The sequence below is a fragment of the Caretta caretta genome, chromosome 7 (genome assembly GCF_965140235.1).
Source record: "Caretta caretta isolate rCarCar2 chromosome 7, rCarCar1.hap1, whole genome shotgun sequence".
NCBI classification, from domain to species: Eukaryota; Metazoa; Chordata; order Testudines; family Cheloniidae; genus Caretta; species Caretta caretta.
Genome location: NC_134212.1, coordinates 35195205 through 35212012, shown reverse-complemented (window position 1 = coordinate 35212012; position 16808 = coordinate 35195205). Strand labels below are relative to the sequence as shown.

Sequence of the window (16808 nt, the reverse complement as noted above, 5' to 3'; positions counted from 1 at the left end):
CACATGGAAATCAAGTTTCTATTGACTAGAGTTCTAAGATTTTATCTATCTTGGATTTTTCTAAAGGACCCACCACCAGAGCATCTAAGCATTGATTAAAACTTACTGTGAACTATCAAGATACATTTTCATTTGATTTTTATGAAGCTTGAAATTTGTTTCATTGCAATTTACCTTTAAAAATGTAAATTCCTTGTTTAAGGGCCACTGATGCAAAGCTTGAGTTAATAAACTGTACTTTTCAGTAAAATAATGAATTGACATATACAGTGTTTACCTTTTCTAGTAAGTTAAGAGTTTCTGGTGTTTCTGTGCATTTTTTTGACATCATGTCAATATCCTCTTTGGTTATAACAGGTTCTTTTAGTTGCTCTATCCAGGACCACATCAAGCTGCAAAGGACAAAAGGATCTCTCTCGGCACAAATTCTATCCCAAGCTCCATCTCGAGAATTCAGCTCTTTCTAACAAAAATAAAAATGCACCATCTATTTACTTCTGCTAAGATTGTCTTTGCTTTTAGCAGCACTTGTTAGACTTATGCACAAAGGAGACATTTATCAGCCCCATGAATATATTTCCTCCTGTAATGGGGTTCCCACTCTTTGCTAGTGTACCTTCTCCTGCCTAGAACTATGAGATCTACTTTCCCAGCATTGGGTCACCCCTTCTGTTCGCTCTGCAATAGTCTTTATTCTGGTAAGTTGACCCTCCAGCGAGGTCACCATTTAGTCCACCCCTTTCCAGAATTAAAGAAGTCCAACAGGACCACTTCTTAAGACGGTGTCCAACCCCAGCTTGGGGCTCAAGAGCCACTATACCAGCAGCTGGCAGGGTCCATGCATTACACCAGATTCCAGCCCAGAGAAACCCTAAAACCAGCAATCTAGGTCTAATCAGTCCCTGACCCAGTTGCTGGCTCCCTCTTACCCAGCCTTTTGCCTTCCCTTGCCTGTTTCTGGTTTTACCATGGGAGCCGACTCTGCTCCTGGTGCTACTCCACCCCCTTCTAGCCTCTTGCTAGACTTCTTATGCCAGGGCAGAATCTCAGGGCTTACACTCCTCCTTGTCCCTGACAACTTCCCTCATCCTAGGGAGTGACTGCAGCTCCCTTCTGCTATCCCTCCTGGGTTTACAAAGTGCTATCCCAGCCCTTCCCCAGCTTGGCTTCACTCAATTAATCCTGGTCCTCCCTCTTGCAGGTGAGGCTGGGTAACCCAACTGGCCTCTCAGACCCTTATTAACCCTATCAGGGCTGTCATGGGGTGCACACCCCATCACATCTCCCTTTTACAAAACTATCAACGTTAATCGGCTGCAATGAAAGTGGCTTTTTAGATCAGAAGGGCAACATGAATTGTACAGTCCAGTGCCCTCCAATTATATGTGGAACATATGAAACAGCTTTTGATTCCTATTTCAAGTCAAACGTGTTCAGGAGGATATGGTTTTAACGATTTTAAGCAGTTAAATTTCTACTAAATTATCTTATTCATTTACACACAAAATCCTGTGACTAGCTGTGAGAAAGCTCTGATAGATAACTTGCAGACCTGTCTCTAATCTAAAATCTTGAGGCACTTTTATGTTACCAACAATGTTATGACTATAGCTATCAACTGATTTTAAATTGACTGAATAAACACAAACAGAAAAAATTGTCTACCTTTCTGTTAGATGCTAACAGTAAAGTGAAATTTTGCTTAGGTTTTTGTTTTTTTTAATTGTTTTGTCAAACCTCAGGCCTCTGATTATATAATATTTCCGTTGCAACAAGACCTTTTTATTTAGGTGACTGGCAATTTCAATATCAGAGCATGTCTAATATGTATAATTTATAATGGGTGCCAGAGACTTCTCTCACAAGCTAGCAGTAGGATTTTTGCTGCTGTTTATACTTTAAATATACATGTAATACATACACAATATTGAATAATGTTTTAGAAAAAGTAATACCTGCCACATTTCTACCTTCTGTTTCACTTCCTCCTCTTCCATAAATTCATTAAGATTTGCAAGGGCTTTAGCTGCCAAAATTCTTCGTGCGTCCAGACTTAATTCTGATTGCAAAACAATGTACGGAACTGCTTCCAATAGATCTTTACTATCTTGACTTTCATACCCAATAGATGATTCTTCTTCTAAAGCAGAATTATCAGAGTCCTCCGATGCACAAATTCTTCTGCCATACACATTAGTCTCTCGCTCCTTTCTGTGGCCAATTTCCTTTGCAAAACTACGTTTTGGTGTTCTTGCTTCCCTGTCATTGTGTACGCGTTCAAAACCTGAGGAAAATGTTTTACTACGCTGCACTTCTTTTGGAGATTTTCTTGTATAGAAACTGTTTTGTCCATCTAAACTGAATTTACCTTGACTCCAGAAAATAAATGTACTACGAACTAAGGCCTCTTTGTTTAAATCCAGCTGAGGAGTTTGAACGCCTGCAGAGAGAAAATGTTCCCTAGTGTTCCGCTGCTTAAGTTTGTCAAAGAGTGCTACTTGTGCAGGCACTGTCCATGGAGTTTCTCCTTGTTCCACGAGAAATGCAGTTCTCCTTAAATCTGAGTCACTATAGCTTAGACGTCTTTTTGAATGAGTCAAAGGCTGAAGGCATTCAACATTCCGCCTCTTCCAAAGAGGATCATATTTGTGTTCATGGGAGAAAACAGAATCTTGGGTCTCAAAAGTGACATTTTCCACTACTGAGTGGGCGAATGGCTCTGATGAGTCACTGTTCTGTCTTGTTAACTCTTTATCTAGCTGTGTAGAGTCCAACTGAGAAACAGCCTCTTCAATTTCAGAAGAGAGATCTGGCATATCTAACAATTCCTCCTCTATCACTTGCCTGTTTTCAGCCAAGTCCAATAGCAGCTTGCAAACTAGATGAATAAGTTTTGGCACATACTTGAGATGTCTACTCTCATAACCGTGGAGCAGATGCCTCTGACGGATCAGATACTGGGACAGAGTAACCGCATGTGCTTTGGGCTCGCAGCAAGCAAACACATTTCTTAGAGGGATCAAAAATTGAGTGAATTCTCTTACACACACTAACTGTCCTCTGGTTTGAATAGAATTAGGCCTTTTTGCCCTAACAAAAAGAATTGCTTGATCTGCAGTCATTCTTGTTGCAAAAACTAAGTAACAAGCTATTAAAACACCTAGAAAATTTAAAGACAAATGGTTAACATGTTAATAAATACATTATAAAATAAAAGTTAACACACACACATAAGGATGTAATTTTATGTCCAATTCATAGTGTGCTATTGTGTAACTAAGTATACATGCAATTTTTGCATGATAATACAAACATCGGAGTGCAACAACAACTAGATAAGCACTTGTCTCGATAAGACAGATGAACTGCTTTAGTACTAGGTTACTGGTAATATCCCAGATGGCCAACACTGACGATTCTTGTGCCATCTCCTTTTCCTTTTGCTGCTTTTTCCTCCCTGAATCTCAACGACTTTCCAGTCTCTTATGTTTCCCCTGTTGCTGCTGGCTGCCCAAGTTGATACTGTACCTCTCTCATAACCATACAGCTAAGGGCAGCCTAGAATTCCTCCTTATCTGTAAGGCGTTAAGAAGCTCAAATAACCTGGTTGGCACCTGACCAAAAGGACCAATGGGGAAAGAAGATACTTTCAAATCTTTGGGGGGGGAAGGCTTTTTTGTGTGTGTTCTCTTGGGAAGCAGAGAAGCATCAGGTCAGAAAACTCCTTCTCCTATAAACCATCTTAAAAGTCTCTCATATTACAAAAAATGTAAGTAAAAGAGAGGCAAGGCATGTTAGATTATCTTTTGTTCTGCTTGTGAATTTTTCCTTTGCTGGAGGGAGGTTTATTCCTGCTTTTTGTAACTTTGAAACTAAGCCTAGAGGACGTTCTGCTGTGTTTTTGAATCTTTTGTTACCCTGTAAAGTTATTTTCCATCCTGATTTTACAGAAGTGATTTTTACCTTTTTTTTAAATAAAATCCTTCTTTTAAGAACCTGACTGATTTCTCTATTGCTCTAAGACCCAGGGGCTTGGGTCTGAGATCACTTTGTAACCAATTGGTTAGGATATTATTCTCAAGCCTCTCCAGGAAAGGTGGTGTAAGGGCTTGGAGAGATATTTTGGGGAAATAGGAACTCCAAGTGGTCCTTTCCTTGATTCTTTGTTATATCACTTGGTGGTGGCAGCGTACCCTCCAAGGGCAAAGAATTTGTGATTTGGAGAAGTTTTAACCTAAGCTGGTAGAAATAAGCTTAGGGGGGTCTTTCATGCAGGTCCCCACATCTGTACCGTAGAGTTCAGAGTGGGGCGGGAACCCTGACAACCTGCTAGGTACAGTGGGAAATAATTAAACTTGAATTCCACTGTTAGTTTATCCGCTGGTAAAAGGATGCTGATGTAAATTGTTTGGGAACTCAGTACATAAGACTGCCTGTCTTTCCATGTGATATCATGGACACAGAGATAAGAAGAGGCATGTTACATGGTCTAATTGCAAAGGGGCTAGAGGCATTTTCAGTGAAGGCTTCTCTGGAACTCACTTCCACTCTTGGCCCACCAGAACCAGAATATTAGCCTTCAAATCATACTCTAAAACTAGTTTTCTGTTCCAAGCTTTTGTGGGACAGAAGGATCAGTAGGTAGCACTAGGTGGTAGGAGGGAGGCACTAATGTGTGGATTTGGGATGATGTCATGTTTCTGGCCTTTTATGTTCTATTTTATAAGTTACTTCAATTTTGTACATGCACCCAAAAGTATGTGTGGAAATCTTCCCAAATGAATTAAGAAATCAACATAAGCAATAGCCTTGACAGAGTATGTGCTTGTCAGACAACATGGAGCCTCATTCACCTCCCAATGAAGTAAAGACTCCCATTGATTTCAAGAGTAGTCCTTATAGGGGAGGTTCTATATGCATAAATCAAGGGTATACCTTGTGCTTAAGCATACCTGAGAAAAGCCCTTTTTCTCTAATAGCTGCACACTGGTGCTAATTAATTACTTCTAAAATATATTCAAAATGTAGAAGCATCATTATTACAAAAGGAGATTGGTGAGCCTGGCTTTTTGCTCTCCCTGTTCCCTAAGAGTCTCCTGCAACCTCAGGTGGATTTTTTTTCTTTCTAAGCCCACCTATTTTATTATTTCTTGCATATACAGCTGTTTGTATCTCAGATCTCCAAAATAAGATCTTTTCTTCTGGCTGCAAGGATTTGAGGCCTGCAGCTGTTTCACTGATCTATATCAAAGTAATAGGAAAATGGCTAGGAAGGAGATCAGCCATTGCGGTCATTCTGTGGATATAAAAGGATTTGAAATTGAAGTGGCTACTCAGTGGAAGACAGAGGGAATCTAAGGTTTAGGGCTTTTTTCCCCCCTTTAAATAAGAAATTAAATCTCCCCTTAGCTCATATTAACTTTGTTAAATGCCATCTCTGAGCGGTTAAAGGTTTTTTCCCAGCCTCCCTCCACATTTTAAAAAATGCCAGTTTCTCTCTCAACTGTGTTTGCAGCACAGTTGCATCATTTTCGAACTCCTCACAACGCACAGAGAGCAATGGTGGCAGTTGCAGAGATGGGGCCAGGCAAAGAGACATATTTGGGAAGGGGTCAGAAGTTAAATGCAACCTTTAACATCCTCACACCCAAAAGACAAAGGCTTCAAAGACCAAAGGTCTGAGTTGGGACAGTAACCACAGATAACTGTCGTCAAGACCAGAAAAGCACAAGGTGAATTATTTTCTTAATTGGAGACTATGTGGAGTAGCAGCTGCCTAGACGAGGAGGCTCTACAGTTTCAATACTGCTGGGAGATTGTTACATGGATTCAAAGTTTCTCTAACCCTTTGGTTCACAGCTCATATCTGTTAACTTTGTCCCCTTGCTGCCTGTGACAGAATGACTCTTATTTTTTACAAATAAATGTTGTTTGCAAGTTTAATCACTTTACAGGTATACCTCCTCTAAGAGTGATAAATATACAATTTAAACAAACCTACAATGATTTATATCTGCCATTATTTTGTACCTACAGAAAATAAGTTCACATTAATTTTTGAAGTTGCACACATACCTGTTCGGCCAAGTCCTGCATGACAATGAACAGCTACCCTCCCTTCCTGCAAGGCAAAAGCCATCACTTTTACCATATCCAGTATAGTCGTGAGAGATGCCACGCCATAATCCTTCCATCCAAAATTATAAAAATAAACTAAAAAGAGAGAGAATTGTTTTCTTTAGTATACAATGTTAAATCTTTGGTTCTCTATGCAGAAGAGAAATGAGTAGCCATAAACGAAAATACTGAAAGAATAAAAGTAAGAAGACTAACTATATATATTTGTTTGAAACAGATTATTTTCACATTTCAGAGAGAGCTTGCTGTGAGAATTTCATGGACGCGCTGAGGTAGTTAAGATGTTTCAGACTAAAGCTCAGCTGGAATGGAAAAGTTATAACAAAGCTGAGTGATTCATACTAAAATTACTGAGCTATATATAGGAAAAGTGTAACATTCTGTTTGGGCATAAAAGCACATCTTAATTCAATGGCTCTTAACTTTCGTAAGCAGATACACTCAGTGCAGTATGAAAAAATAAAGATACTGCTGATACAAACCTTTTCAAATCAAAGAAACAGACATTTTGAAAAGTGCAACGTTACCCGCAAACATGTCTGAAACCCTGTTAATATGCTCTACATTATTTTGCTCAGTTCCCATTTATCTTTTTACCAGGCATTAGTCTTCTATCTACTCTAGCTGCTCACTCTACTGAAATTTAAAACACCAACCACATACCTCACCCAACAGTAGCATGAGAGAGGGATCAATGTATTATCGAAGGTTGGACATTGCTAAATTTGCTTTTTTATATTTTTTGTATAGTATTCCTTATATAACTGCTCTTAATCCAAAAGCTGTGTGTCAGAAAATCTGCATTACTGTACTCGATAATTAATGAGGAAAAGCAGCAGGAGTGAACTTACTTCCATCCTCCATGAAAGCTTCAGGAAGGTAGGTAAAGCCACTTTCTTGTTCGAGTGGATTCCCACAGCTAGCATGCTCCCCAGGACGCTGAAGGTTAATTATTGTTTTTATGTCACACCTTAAGCAAGGAACAGAATAGTCACATTATACACAGCCATAATTTCATTAACCCCCATTTTCTGAAGCATACATTTCTCCTAAGTGCAAAATGGAGGCTTACCTGCATATTGCTAAAATGAAAGGACCTTTACCAACAATCCAAATCTAAGTAGGAGGGAAAAAATGGATCAGGGATTATATCAGTAAGATTAGAGCAATTCATTACTAATAAAATTCATTACCTTTGAAACTGTTCAATAATGTTATACTTCTCAATAATTTCTGTTGAGGGTCGAGCCATGGCCACTATGTTATCTGTTATCCTGAGAAAATAAATTAATAATTTGGATGGATATTTCATTGTGAGTATTTCGTGGGTAATCTATGAAAATATATACCTTTTTTTTCATGTTCAGGGAGCTATCTATAATTAGCAATGTGCATTTATACCTTTTTTCTAAATTCTTTCACCAGATAACATGCTTTATAAATCCTACTGAAACAATTACTGGGTAAGTTATATAATAAAATACCATTATTAGAGGTGCTCAGATACCGTGGTGATGAGCATGATACAAAAACTTAGGTAGATAATGGCTACCCAGATCACAATTTCTGTATTCCTATTCAGAGACATATTACATGTTTCTTCTTAACTCATTTTTACAAAATGTCAATATTAATTTAAAAATACATTCCAGTGACCATATAGGATGGAAAAAATGCTTTCATTGGCTCAATACCTAATATTATTTTATCTTCAATAACATGTTTTCATTCATTTTAATCTAAACCAATGAAAATATTTTAATTTAGCTGTATTTAAATTTCAAGGAAAAACTTATGTAGTTTAGAACGTTCATGTAATCTGTAAACAGGCATTTATTATTTTGGATCTGAACCAAAGCCCACTGAAGACAATGCGTGTCTTTCATTGACTTCAATGGGCTTTGTATGAAGGCCTTTATGGCTTACTGCTAAGTATTAATTTTTAACTGACCTTTTATTCCAGTACATACTGTACTTAACTTGGCAGTCTATATTTGGTAGAAAAATGCAATATAAATCTATTACCCTAAATTCTCTAACGTAGCTAATACAATTAAGCTTAGTGAAATTGAGTGCTGCATATTACCAGGAAGAGTAAAGTCCTTTAATGGCTTGCTCTTGGTCACTCCATCGAGCTGGGTTTTCATACTTGCAAGCACGTCCACCACATGCCATCGAACACTGCATATGTCCAGGAATGACATGGCGAAGGCGCTCCCCTACCTTAGTATATTTTGCAGTTGGACGCCTTGAATTTCCTACAACACATGGAAAAACAGAATAAATAAGGTTAGCAAACTATCATCACTACCCTAAAATATAATATAGCAAACTTTTAAATGATTCAATTACAAAAATATAGTATACTAAAGATTTTTCAAGATATTTAAGCAGCAAGGACTCTCAATAAAAATAACATTATTTGCTTATATTAGCGCTGTTATTCATGACATCAACTTGGTTTCCTTCTTCATGAAATTATAGGTACGTGATATCCTCCATGATGAAGGAAATGTCATGGTAACCTTTTATCTAGAAATGTACAGCATGCCTGCACAAATACATATTAAGCTATCTTTTGCTTTAATTATTTTCTGAAACCAAGGTGTTAAACTGAAATGCTCTATAAGTTAAAAATAAAGTACAAATTAAGCCCTGAGTAAGATATCAGTAAATACAATTATATATAATAAAACAATAACCACTATCAAATGATTTTGAAATATTTCATATGTATTTATGTACATCTAAACATCTGAACAAGATTATACATCTTTAGTACATGTTATATAATACATTGCTATAAAACCCAAGTATGATTTTTGGCAATAATCTAAAAATACTTCACTTTTTTTCTCAGGAAAAGTTGCATTCAGCTCTGCAGGGCTTACAGATGATATAGCCACCATAACGCGGTGTGTGGATGATGAGAGGATCTCTACAACTGAGCTCCGGCGCCTTTGGAGTATGCGGAGAAGGGGATCAGAGGAAGAATGCCTCCGACCCTGAAAAAAGTTGCTAAAAATATTCACAGCTGAGCGCCTCCTGGGTGAACCCTCCATGATCGATCACCCCCTTGCAACACTTTACAAATGCTGTAGAAAACAAACTGGATCTGAAATCCAACTTGCTCAATGCTGAAGTTACACAGAGATGTGTATCTTTCTGTATGATCTAACGGTTATTCAGGATAGGCTGAGCGGTCTCCATAGTAACAAACAATGAACCCACTGATGCCAGCTACCCTTGTGGCAGCTAAATTCTATATGAATTGATTCTGCTTGGGACAAACTGTTCCACTGCTGATGAGAATAGTTGCATTTCAAGTAGATAACTCTGCAACTGGACTGGGACTATTTTCCATAAACAAAGTGAGTATTTTAGTAAATTACAATTATTGTACATTCAAAACATACTACACAGTATATTATATACTGAAATACAATCAAAATGTAGTTTGGGGCACTGCTTTCCTATAAATCTGTAAGTAAATACACTGTACTCCCCCACTAATTAGTTTGAAGTGCATTACTTACCTTTTCCCCTCCACTTAGCTGCTCCAGAATGCATGGTTAGTTCTGTAATGATTGGGATTAGTGTAAAAAGAAAAGGAGTACTTGTGGCACCTTAAAGACTAACAAATTTATTTGAGCATAAGCTTTCGTGAGCTACAGCTCACTTCATCGGGCTATGTATATAAATCTCCACACTGTATTTTCCACTGAATGCATCCGATGAAGTGAGCTGTAGCTCACGAAAGCTTATGATCAAATAAATTTGTTAGTCTCTAAGGTGCCACAAGTACTCCTTTTATTTTTGTGAATACACACTAACACGGCTGCTACTCTGAAACCTGGGATTAGTGTGTTGCTATTGAAATTGTTAGGTACATGATGAATTGCAGACTGCTCACTCATGGACCATTCATATCCACTAACAAAACACAATTTGTTATTGAAAACAAAAGGTTTATTTTTTCAGAGCAGAGCTTTTTATTAACCAAAGCTCTTGGCTCTACTGGGTTGAGGTAAAGCAGACTATTGGGAGAAGTAGCCATATAATTTGATTGCTCTAAGTTTCAAGAGGTAGGTATCAGGCTATGAGCTGCCTCCCTCTTTGCTTCCACGCTAAAGAGGGAGATTGAGCTGGACAGAAAGATTACAGCACTCTCAAAATCACAGGGCCAAACCATCACTTGCATGGGGTAAGGACTGTAAAAAACCATTAAAAATAATAGTCATCTTGTCAACAGTCAATATTAGAGTGCAATTTATAGATCTTGACGAGCAGAGTAGAGAAAAGAAAAGATAGAAGAAAAATCAGTATAACCTGACCCAATAAGCATGTTACGCCTGTTGCCCTCTCTTAAGGCCATGTTCTACCGTCAATCTGGGCATGCGATTTCCATCTGATGTCATTAGGACTTGTGTACGTATACCACGGGAAATCGATACTTCTTGAAGTGGAACTTGCATGACAAAACTGGGTAAGTTAAAAGTGGCTTTTTCCAGTTTAAAAACCTCAGGCAATGATCTCTTTCTTCTAGGTGCAGACAGGAAGGACGTTACTAGATTTTGAACAGATGTGCCACTTGGCTAGTAAGGGCATACGGAGAAGTTTGGTGCTGCTCCCAGCCCTACCACTTGCCAGTGACGGCAGGAGGGAAAAAAAGGAACACCTAAAATCTCCATTGGGTGCTGCTGTTGCCCAACAGCTTTTGCTACCCTGTTCCAACCCTAATGTTGATGTCAGGAGGGAGAGGAAGTATTAAAGCCTGCTTCATGGCTGTTGCCCATGAGTGTCTGCTACCAAGCCATGCTCTCCTCAACCAATCACATGCTAATTGAGGATTATAAAATAGCACTCCCCTCACCCCCACTGGGCTACTGCTACCTACGAACCCTTTTTTTAAACCTGACATGTCACTATCAGTTTCAAAAAGAAAAAACTAGCACTTTGAATTAAGTGGATTTCTAGACCTGAAGGGCTGCTAAGGCAAGTTTTTGGGGTGTCTGTTATGGGGTGATTATAGGCTATTTTTAGTTTAACTTCTGACTCTGTTGCCAAGGCTTTACAATTGTCTTGATGTTTGGAATTTTAGGAGTTATTTTTATTTGGATAATTCTTGGGTGCTGAGGTTTAAGTATCATTTGTGATTAAGGTTTTGGTTTTTTTTTTAGAGATGGTTCAAATGCTGGCTACATCCAGTGAATATATATCGAACTTTTGCTCATTAGATATTTTGCCTCCTTAGATGTAATTCCGTATGGATCTTCATAAGTCAGTAACATTTTTCTTCTAGATATGTCAAATTTAAGGAAGTTATAGTGGAGCCAGCAGTTGGTGAGACTGAGAGAGGCAAAATGCTGAATGCCATTATTCTCTCATTGACTTCAGTGCCGTTTGAAGGTAGTCAGCCGAAGTGGTGAATCATAATTATTGCCTGTAAAAATTGTTATTCTTTATTATTTGTTTTCTGTGGCACCCCACAATGTCTAAGCACTTCCCAAACACAAAAGATGGCACAGTTCTTGTCCATAAGAATTTATAACCTAACAGAAACAGAAAGCTAAAGGCAAGGGAAACATGTCAAGGTGGTTACTAGTCATAGCGATGTTTGAGTAACACAATGAATTATTTGTACTGCATATACACACACATTATCCCCACAACCTAGCTATAACAGATGTATATGGCTTTTATTTTTGAGAGATGATTCCTTTTCAAAACTCATCTAAACTTTCTTTTAAAGGGCATATTAAAGAAAATGATTACCTGAACTCATAGTTGCAAGATATGCACTGCTCTTTACCAATGAACAATAAGGCAATTCATTTTGCAGCAAGACCCCTGCAGCCATGGCAGTACCTGTTGAAACAGAAACATGTTTATTGTACATATATCAGGAGAGACTTAAAAAAATCACTGGAGGATAGCTACGCTTTATAAAGATATAGCTGAGCAAGTTACATGCAGTATAGAGTGAGACAGAAGCCTTGGGCAGTTAGATATTGGCCATAGTACTCATTGTTACACAATGGATTTAAACTGCAGGAAGTGACAGTCTGTCCCAGAAAATTCAAGCTCATACATCCTGCAGTTTTAGTTTTGAGTTCTGCTAAATATGGACTTCAGGGCTGGATCCTTTATACAAATATGAGTCATTCAACAAAGGTCCTAGAATATTCAATGCACTGCCATCTTGATTTCAAACTCTCTAGAGTAAACAAGGGATTGTAGAACAGGAAATCTTGCAAGAATGCTTTTTTTTCCCAGGAGAAGCTAATGAAATCATTGTGGCAGCACTGTTTCTGGACTGGAAACTTCATATTTACAATTTCAGATTACTTTGTATTTTTTCAAGAGACACCTATGAATGTGTGCAGTTATCTACAATAGCATGTGTAATCACCATAATTAAGCATACAAATCAGGTGATGGGCCTCAAAATCTCAGGTTATTTTTGACATGTTGGCAATTATGGAAACCATATTTTGTGGGACACTGCTCCACTTAGAAGTCTGGTATCTGAGATCTTGCCAACGTGGAGAAAGGCCTTTTGGTATAACCTAAACTGTGAATTTAAACCGATACAGTTATATCGGTATAAACTCCCATAGGAACTCTCTTATCCCAGTTTCGGAGTATCTTTTTCCCATTTAGCTTGTGTGTCCTAGGAAGTGGTTTAAACAAATAAAAAAGCACTTTTAATCAAGAATAAGAGCATCCACAGAGGAGGTTATATCAGTAGAACAGGTAAAACTTTCCCATGCAGACAAGGCTGAGTACCAAATTCTGCAACAATATTTTTAGGATTCAACAGCACTAAGCAACCTGCCTCAAGGTACAGGAAATTTACTAAGAGGATGTTATGGGGGTGAGGTACTGCAGCAGTCCAAGGCTGTGTGTTTGTAAGGCATTAATTGCTTGATTTTCCTTGCCCACTGTTTAATTTATGCATATTTTTGAATGTTTTTTAAAAATTCAAATGACTTTTAAAACATCCTCACTGCGCATTTATCAGTTCAAATGTAGCACTGTCTGATTTCATGATGAAGTAAATCAGAAGTATCCCCAATGAAGATAATAGGCCTGGTTCTCATTTACACTAAAGCCACTTTACACTGCTCAGGCATTGTTAAGGGTCTTTAGAGTGGGCATAAGTTACATTTACACCCATTTTAAGGTCCCTTTAATGACAGAGCAGTGTAAAATGGCTTTAATGCAAATGCAACCCCTGCAATCTCCAGGTGGCTGTGCTTTGTCTGGACGTATGGGAAAAAATGGGTAGTAGATCCTTTAAGGGGGGAATGGGGAGGATTGGTAATTACCCACGAAAATATATTGGTTACGTCTGTTATTCAGTGACAATGAGATAGACCTATCCAGATGAGGAGAGGATGTATTTCTGGCCAACACGAGAGAGGAAATTACCATTCATCTGGGAACCAGGTTGGCGGGGGGGAGGCAGTCACACTAATTGCTGGTGCCTGTGTAAGCAGGAGTCCAGTGCAGGTACTCATTCCATAGCGGGTCTGGTTCCCTGATAAACCAGAACTGGAAGTGGACCTAATGGGGAAGCACCCCATAAGGAAGCTAGGGAACACAGATGGGGCTCCTAATGTCTACTCCAGCAAGGAGACAACCTCTTTCCCCAGCCCCTTAACTCTTGTACAAGGGGAGGGCAGTGGGATGCCAGCAACAACCAGCTGTGGAGGGCTGATGGCAGCCCTCTACCAGGTGGAAGTGATTAAGGAAGGAAGTATTGCATGGATTACTGCCAGTTACTTCCCAGATGAGTCAATACAGTTGCAGCCTACTTAAGCCACATCTTCTCTTTTTTTCTGTGTGTCCAGGACAATGAGAATCAGGCACAGCGTAACTCCATGTAAGTAAAAGCACCTTAACAAACAAAGAGCCTTTAGAATCTTCAAGGATGCCAAGAAGTGCATTGCATTATAAGGAAGAAAAAAATTAGGGTTATCTGTATCTGAAATGTTTTCAACGCTGACCCTTGACTTTGTTATTTTAGCAGCAAATTCCTTCATTATATGGGTAGCTGACAGCAGCACCTATATTTAGGTAGCCCACCACTTTCCATTTTAAGAGATGCTTGTGCCCTTTTTTCAGTCACTCTAACATTTTCACTGTTTGCAATGGGTCTCTGGAATTCAGCAAGGGGAAAGCCCGCAGGCTAAAGAAATGCCTTTTATTTGTCTCATGAAATTCCATTCAGGTTCAGTTGAGTTATAAACTATTTTAAAAAAATCACCCTCTCCCTTCTCACTTGCATTCCTCAGGAAAATTCTGGCAGTCTGCCAAAATTATAACTGAACACACAAACATTCTAAAGATTTAGATTTATGCTATCCATCGTTTAAAGCAACAGCCTCACCACCACCACATGCGGCAATCGGAACGCCTGAGAGCTGCCAGAGCAGCTGTAGTGGCAGGACGGAGGGAAGGGGGAGACAGCCGAGTCAAGCCAGGCTGGGCTCCACTGATTCAGCACAGGGCCAAGACATCCCATTCCCCATCCCCAGGGCATGACTTGGGGGCAAGAGTTCCCCAAACTCCCCATAGGGGAAGAGGGACAGCCAGATTGGACTCCCCATGTTATCCCCTCTGGCCATCCCATTCTCCACGCTGGAGGTACCACTGTGGTGGGAGGAAGGAATGATTGCTGGGCTGGGTCAGACTCTCCTGCATCACCCCTGGACCCAGCATATGGAGCCAGCCGACCACCTCCCCCCTCCTGCTGCTGCCACCTACTACAATCTGTCCTGTAACTCAAGTGGCCAAAGTCTGCACTGCAATGCTGACAGGCAGGGTTCACACCAGATGATGGTGCATGACGGTTGAGTTGTACATAATATAATTTTTTTTTACCTTTTTCCTCTAACAAAAACAATACCATAGGAAATTACATCCAAAGAACTGTTAAAAGAACATAATTTAGGTTGCTAAGTCAAGCACTTGAAAATTAGGAAATACCAGACTTATGGCTGCTCATACAGTCTTGACTATGCCCCTTCTGAGTATGCATTGTCCGGCTATGCCAGAAGAAAGACAGGAGGCAATGGACATGGTTTAATTAGGCTGTAACTTTATTCACTTAAAATATCCGGAGTATCCAACAAGAAGTTGTACATTGCAGCTGGTCATCATTTCCTTAATAATTTCCACCTAATTTTGAGGGCTGCTGTCAGCCCTGTCCCTTCCCAACCTGATTCCAGGCATCCCATTGCTGGGCCCCCACTGCCCTCCCCTCACATGAGGGTTAAGAGGGCTAGAAAAGGAGGGGAGTTGGCTTCTCATTGGACCAGATGTAGGAACCCCAAACCCTCTTCCTCAGCTCCCTTAAGGGCTGCATTCCTCTAAATCCCCTTCCAATCCATTTGATCCGATAACCATGGCCTTTCCATAACGAGCACCTGCACTGGATATTTGCCCCAAATTTTATATAGCAAGTTGTGATATTGTAACCTAAACCCATGCCCCACCCTACCGGGTCCCAAACCTGCTGTAGGAAGGTGGAAAAAACCACCCTATCTTGGTCAATCTGGCAGTGAGGGAAAAATTCCTTCCCCACCCCCAAGGAAAAGGGCAACTAGCATAATGGCCACAATGGATCAAGAAGAAACCCGGTCCTTTTTCAGATTCCATGGGTGGCAGGATGGATGCTGCCAGACCAATCAAGGTGAAAGAAGGCTTCTCCAGACTGTCCAGGGTATAAATACCCACCCTACTTTTCCAGTCAGCTGAAAGGGTAGTTACTCTACACACCTGGTCCAGCCACTTCCTGCTCCATCAGATAAACTTTCCCTTTTCCTCCTTCTCTGGTACCAGTTGCAGAGGGAGCCCAAAAAGGCTTCCACTCCTGCCAGCTAGACAAGGACCCACTGTATACAGCTATGGTGAGCCCATTATGATCCAGTTTTAACGATATGATCACATATTTTTTCCACAGGACCTTTGCCTTACTCAGTGCACAGAACGGAAAAACAAGGGGTTAGAATTAAGGCTGCAAGGGCAACCATAAATCTGGCATTTCTACCTTTCAAGTGCTTGACTTCACAACCTACAACATTCTCTTTTAACATAGTGTTTTGATACTTAATTGCCAGGGACAAAATAAATGTGTGTGTCAAATGCTAATGACACTCTGATCACTTTATTCTTATACCTCTACTAAATACATTAAATTTATTTTTTTAATATTATTTCTGTTACGACTGGATTCATTTAACACTTACTAAGTCTTAGTTCTTCAACACATTTTGATTCATTAGAACTCTTGTTCATGGTCCATAATGGGAATATCTAGCTGTGATGCAGGCACCAAAACTGCTCATTACAATAGGAGATCTTACTATTAGAGCTATTTAACCACAAGCGAGAAGGCTACTTAACTACTCAAGCTACTGATTGACGCAGTTATTTCTGCTGCAGCTGTTTGAACAATATGTTCAACAATTAAAATAATTCTCTTGAGATGCTGGATAAACGGCACAAATTTGCCTACAAAATAGTTTCTAAACTCGCCCATACACAAAAGGACAATAGAAAACAAACAGTGTATTTTCCAGATGCATGCCACAGGGACACTGTCAAGTTAATCGTACTTGTGAAAGTTTTCTGTCTGAAAATTTGTACTTGCTTTTGTTACA

General features: G+C 39.5%; 1 protein-coding gene across 5 annotated transcripts in view; it reads right to left on the bottom strand.

Moving 5' to 3' along the window:
* Positions 1-16808, bottom strand: part of PTPDC1 (protein tyrosine phosphatase domain containing 1) — a 50211-nt gene that overhangs the window by 9788 nt on the left and 23615 nt on the right. For 3 of the 5 annotated variants that reach the window (XM_048858437.2, XM_048858438.2, XM_048858435.2), the window contains 7 exons: positions 11914-12006; positions 8225-8396; positions 7332-7412; positions 6990-7108; positions 6076-6213; positions 1956-3160; positions 278-463 (listed from right to left, as the gene is read on the bottom strand). In XM_048858437.2, coding sequence (XP_048714394.1) covers positions 278-463; positions 1956-3160; positions 6076-6213; positions 6990-7108; positions 7332-7412; positions 8225-8396; positions 11914-11998 — 1986 coding nt within the window. In that variant the 5' untranslated portion in view covers positions 11999-12006. Of the gene's footprint in view, positions 1-277; positions 464-1955; positions 3161-6075; positions 6214-6989; positions 7109-7331; positions 7413-8224; positions 8397-8986; positions 9474-11913; positions 12007-16808 lie in introns of those variants that run through there. The other 2 variants (XM_048858436.2, XM_048858433.2) reach the window with 2 other exon arrangements.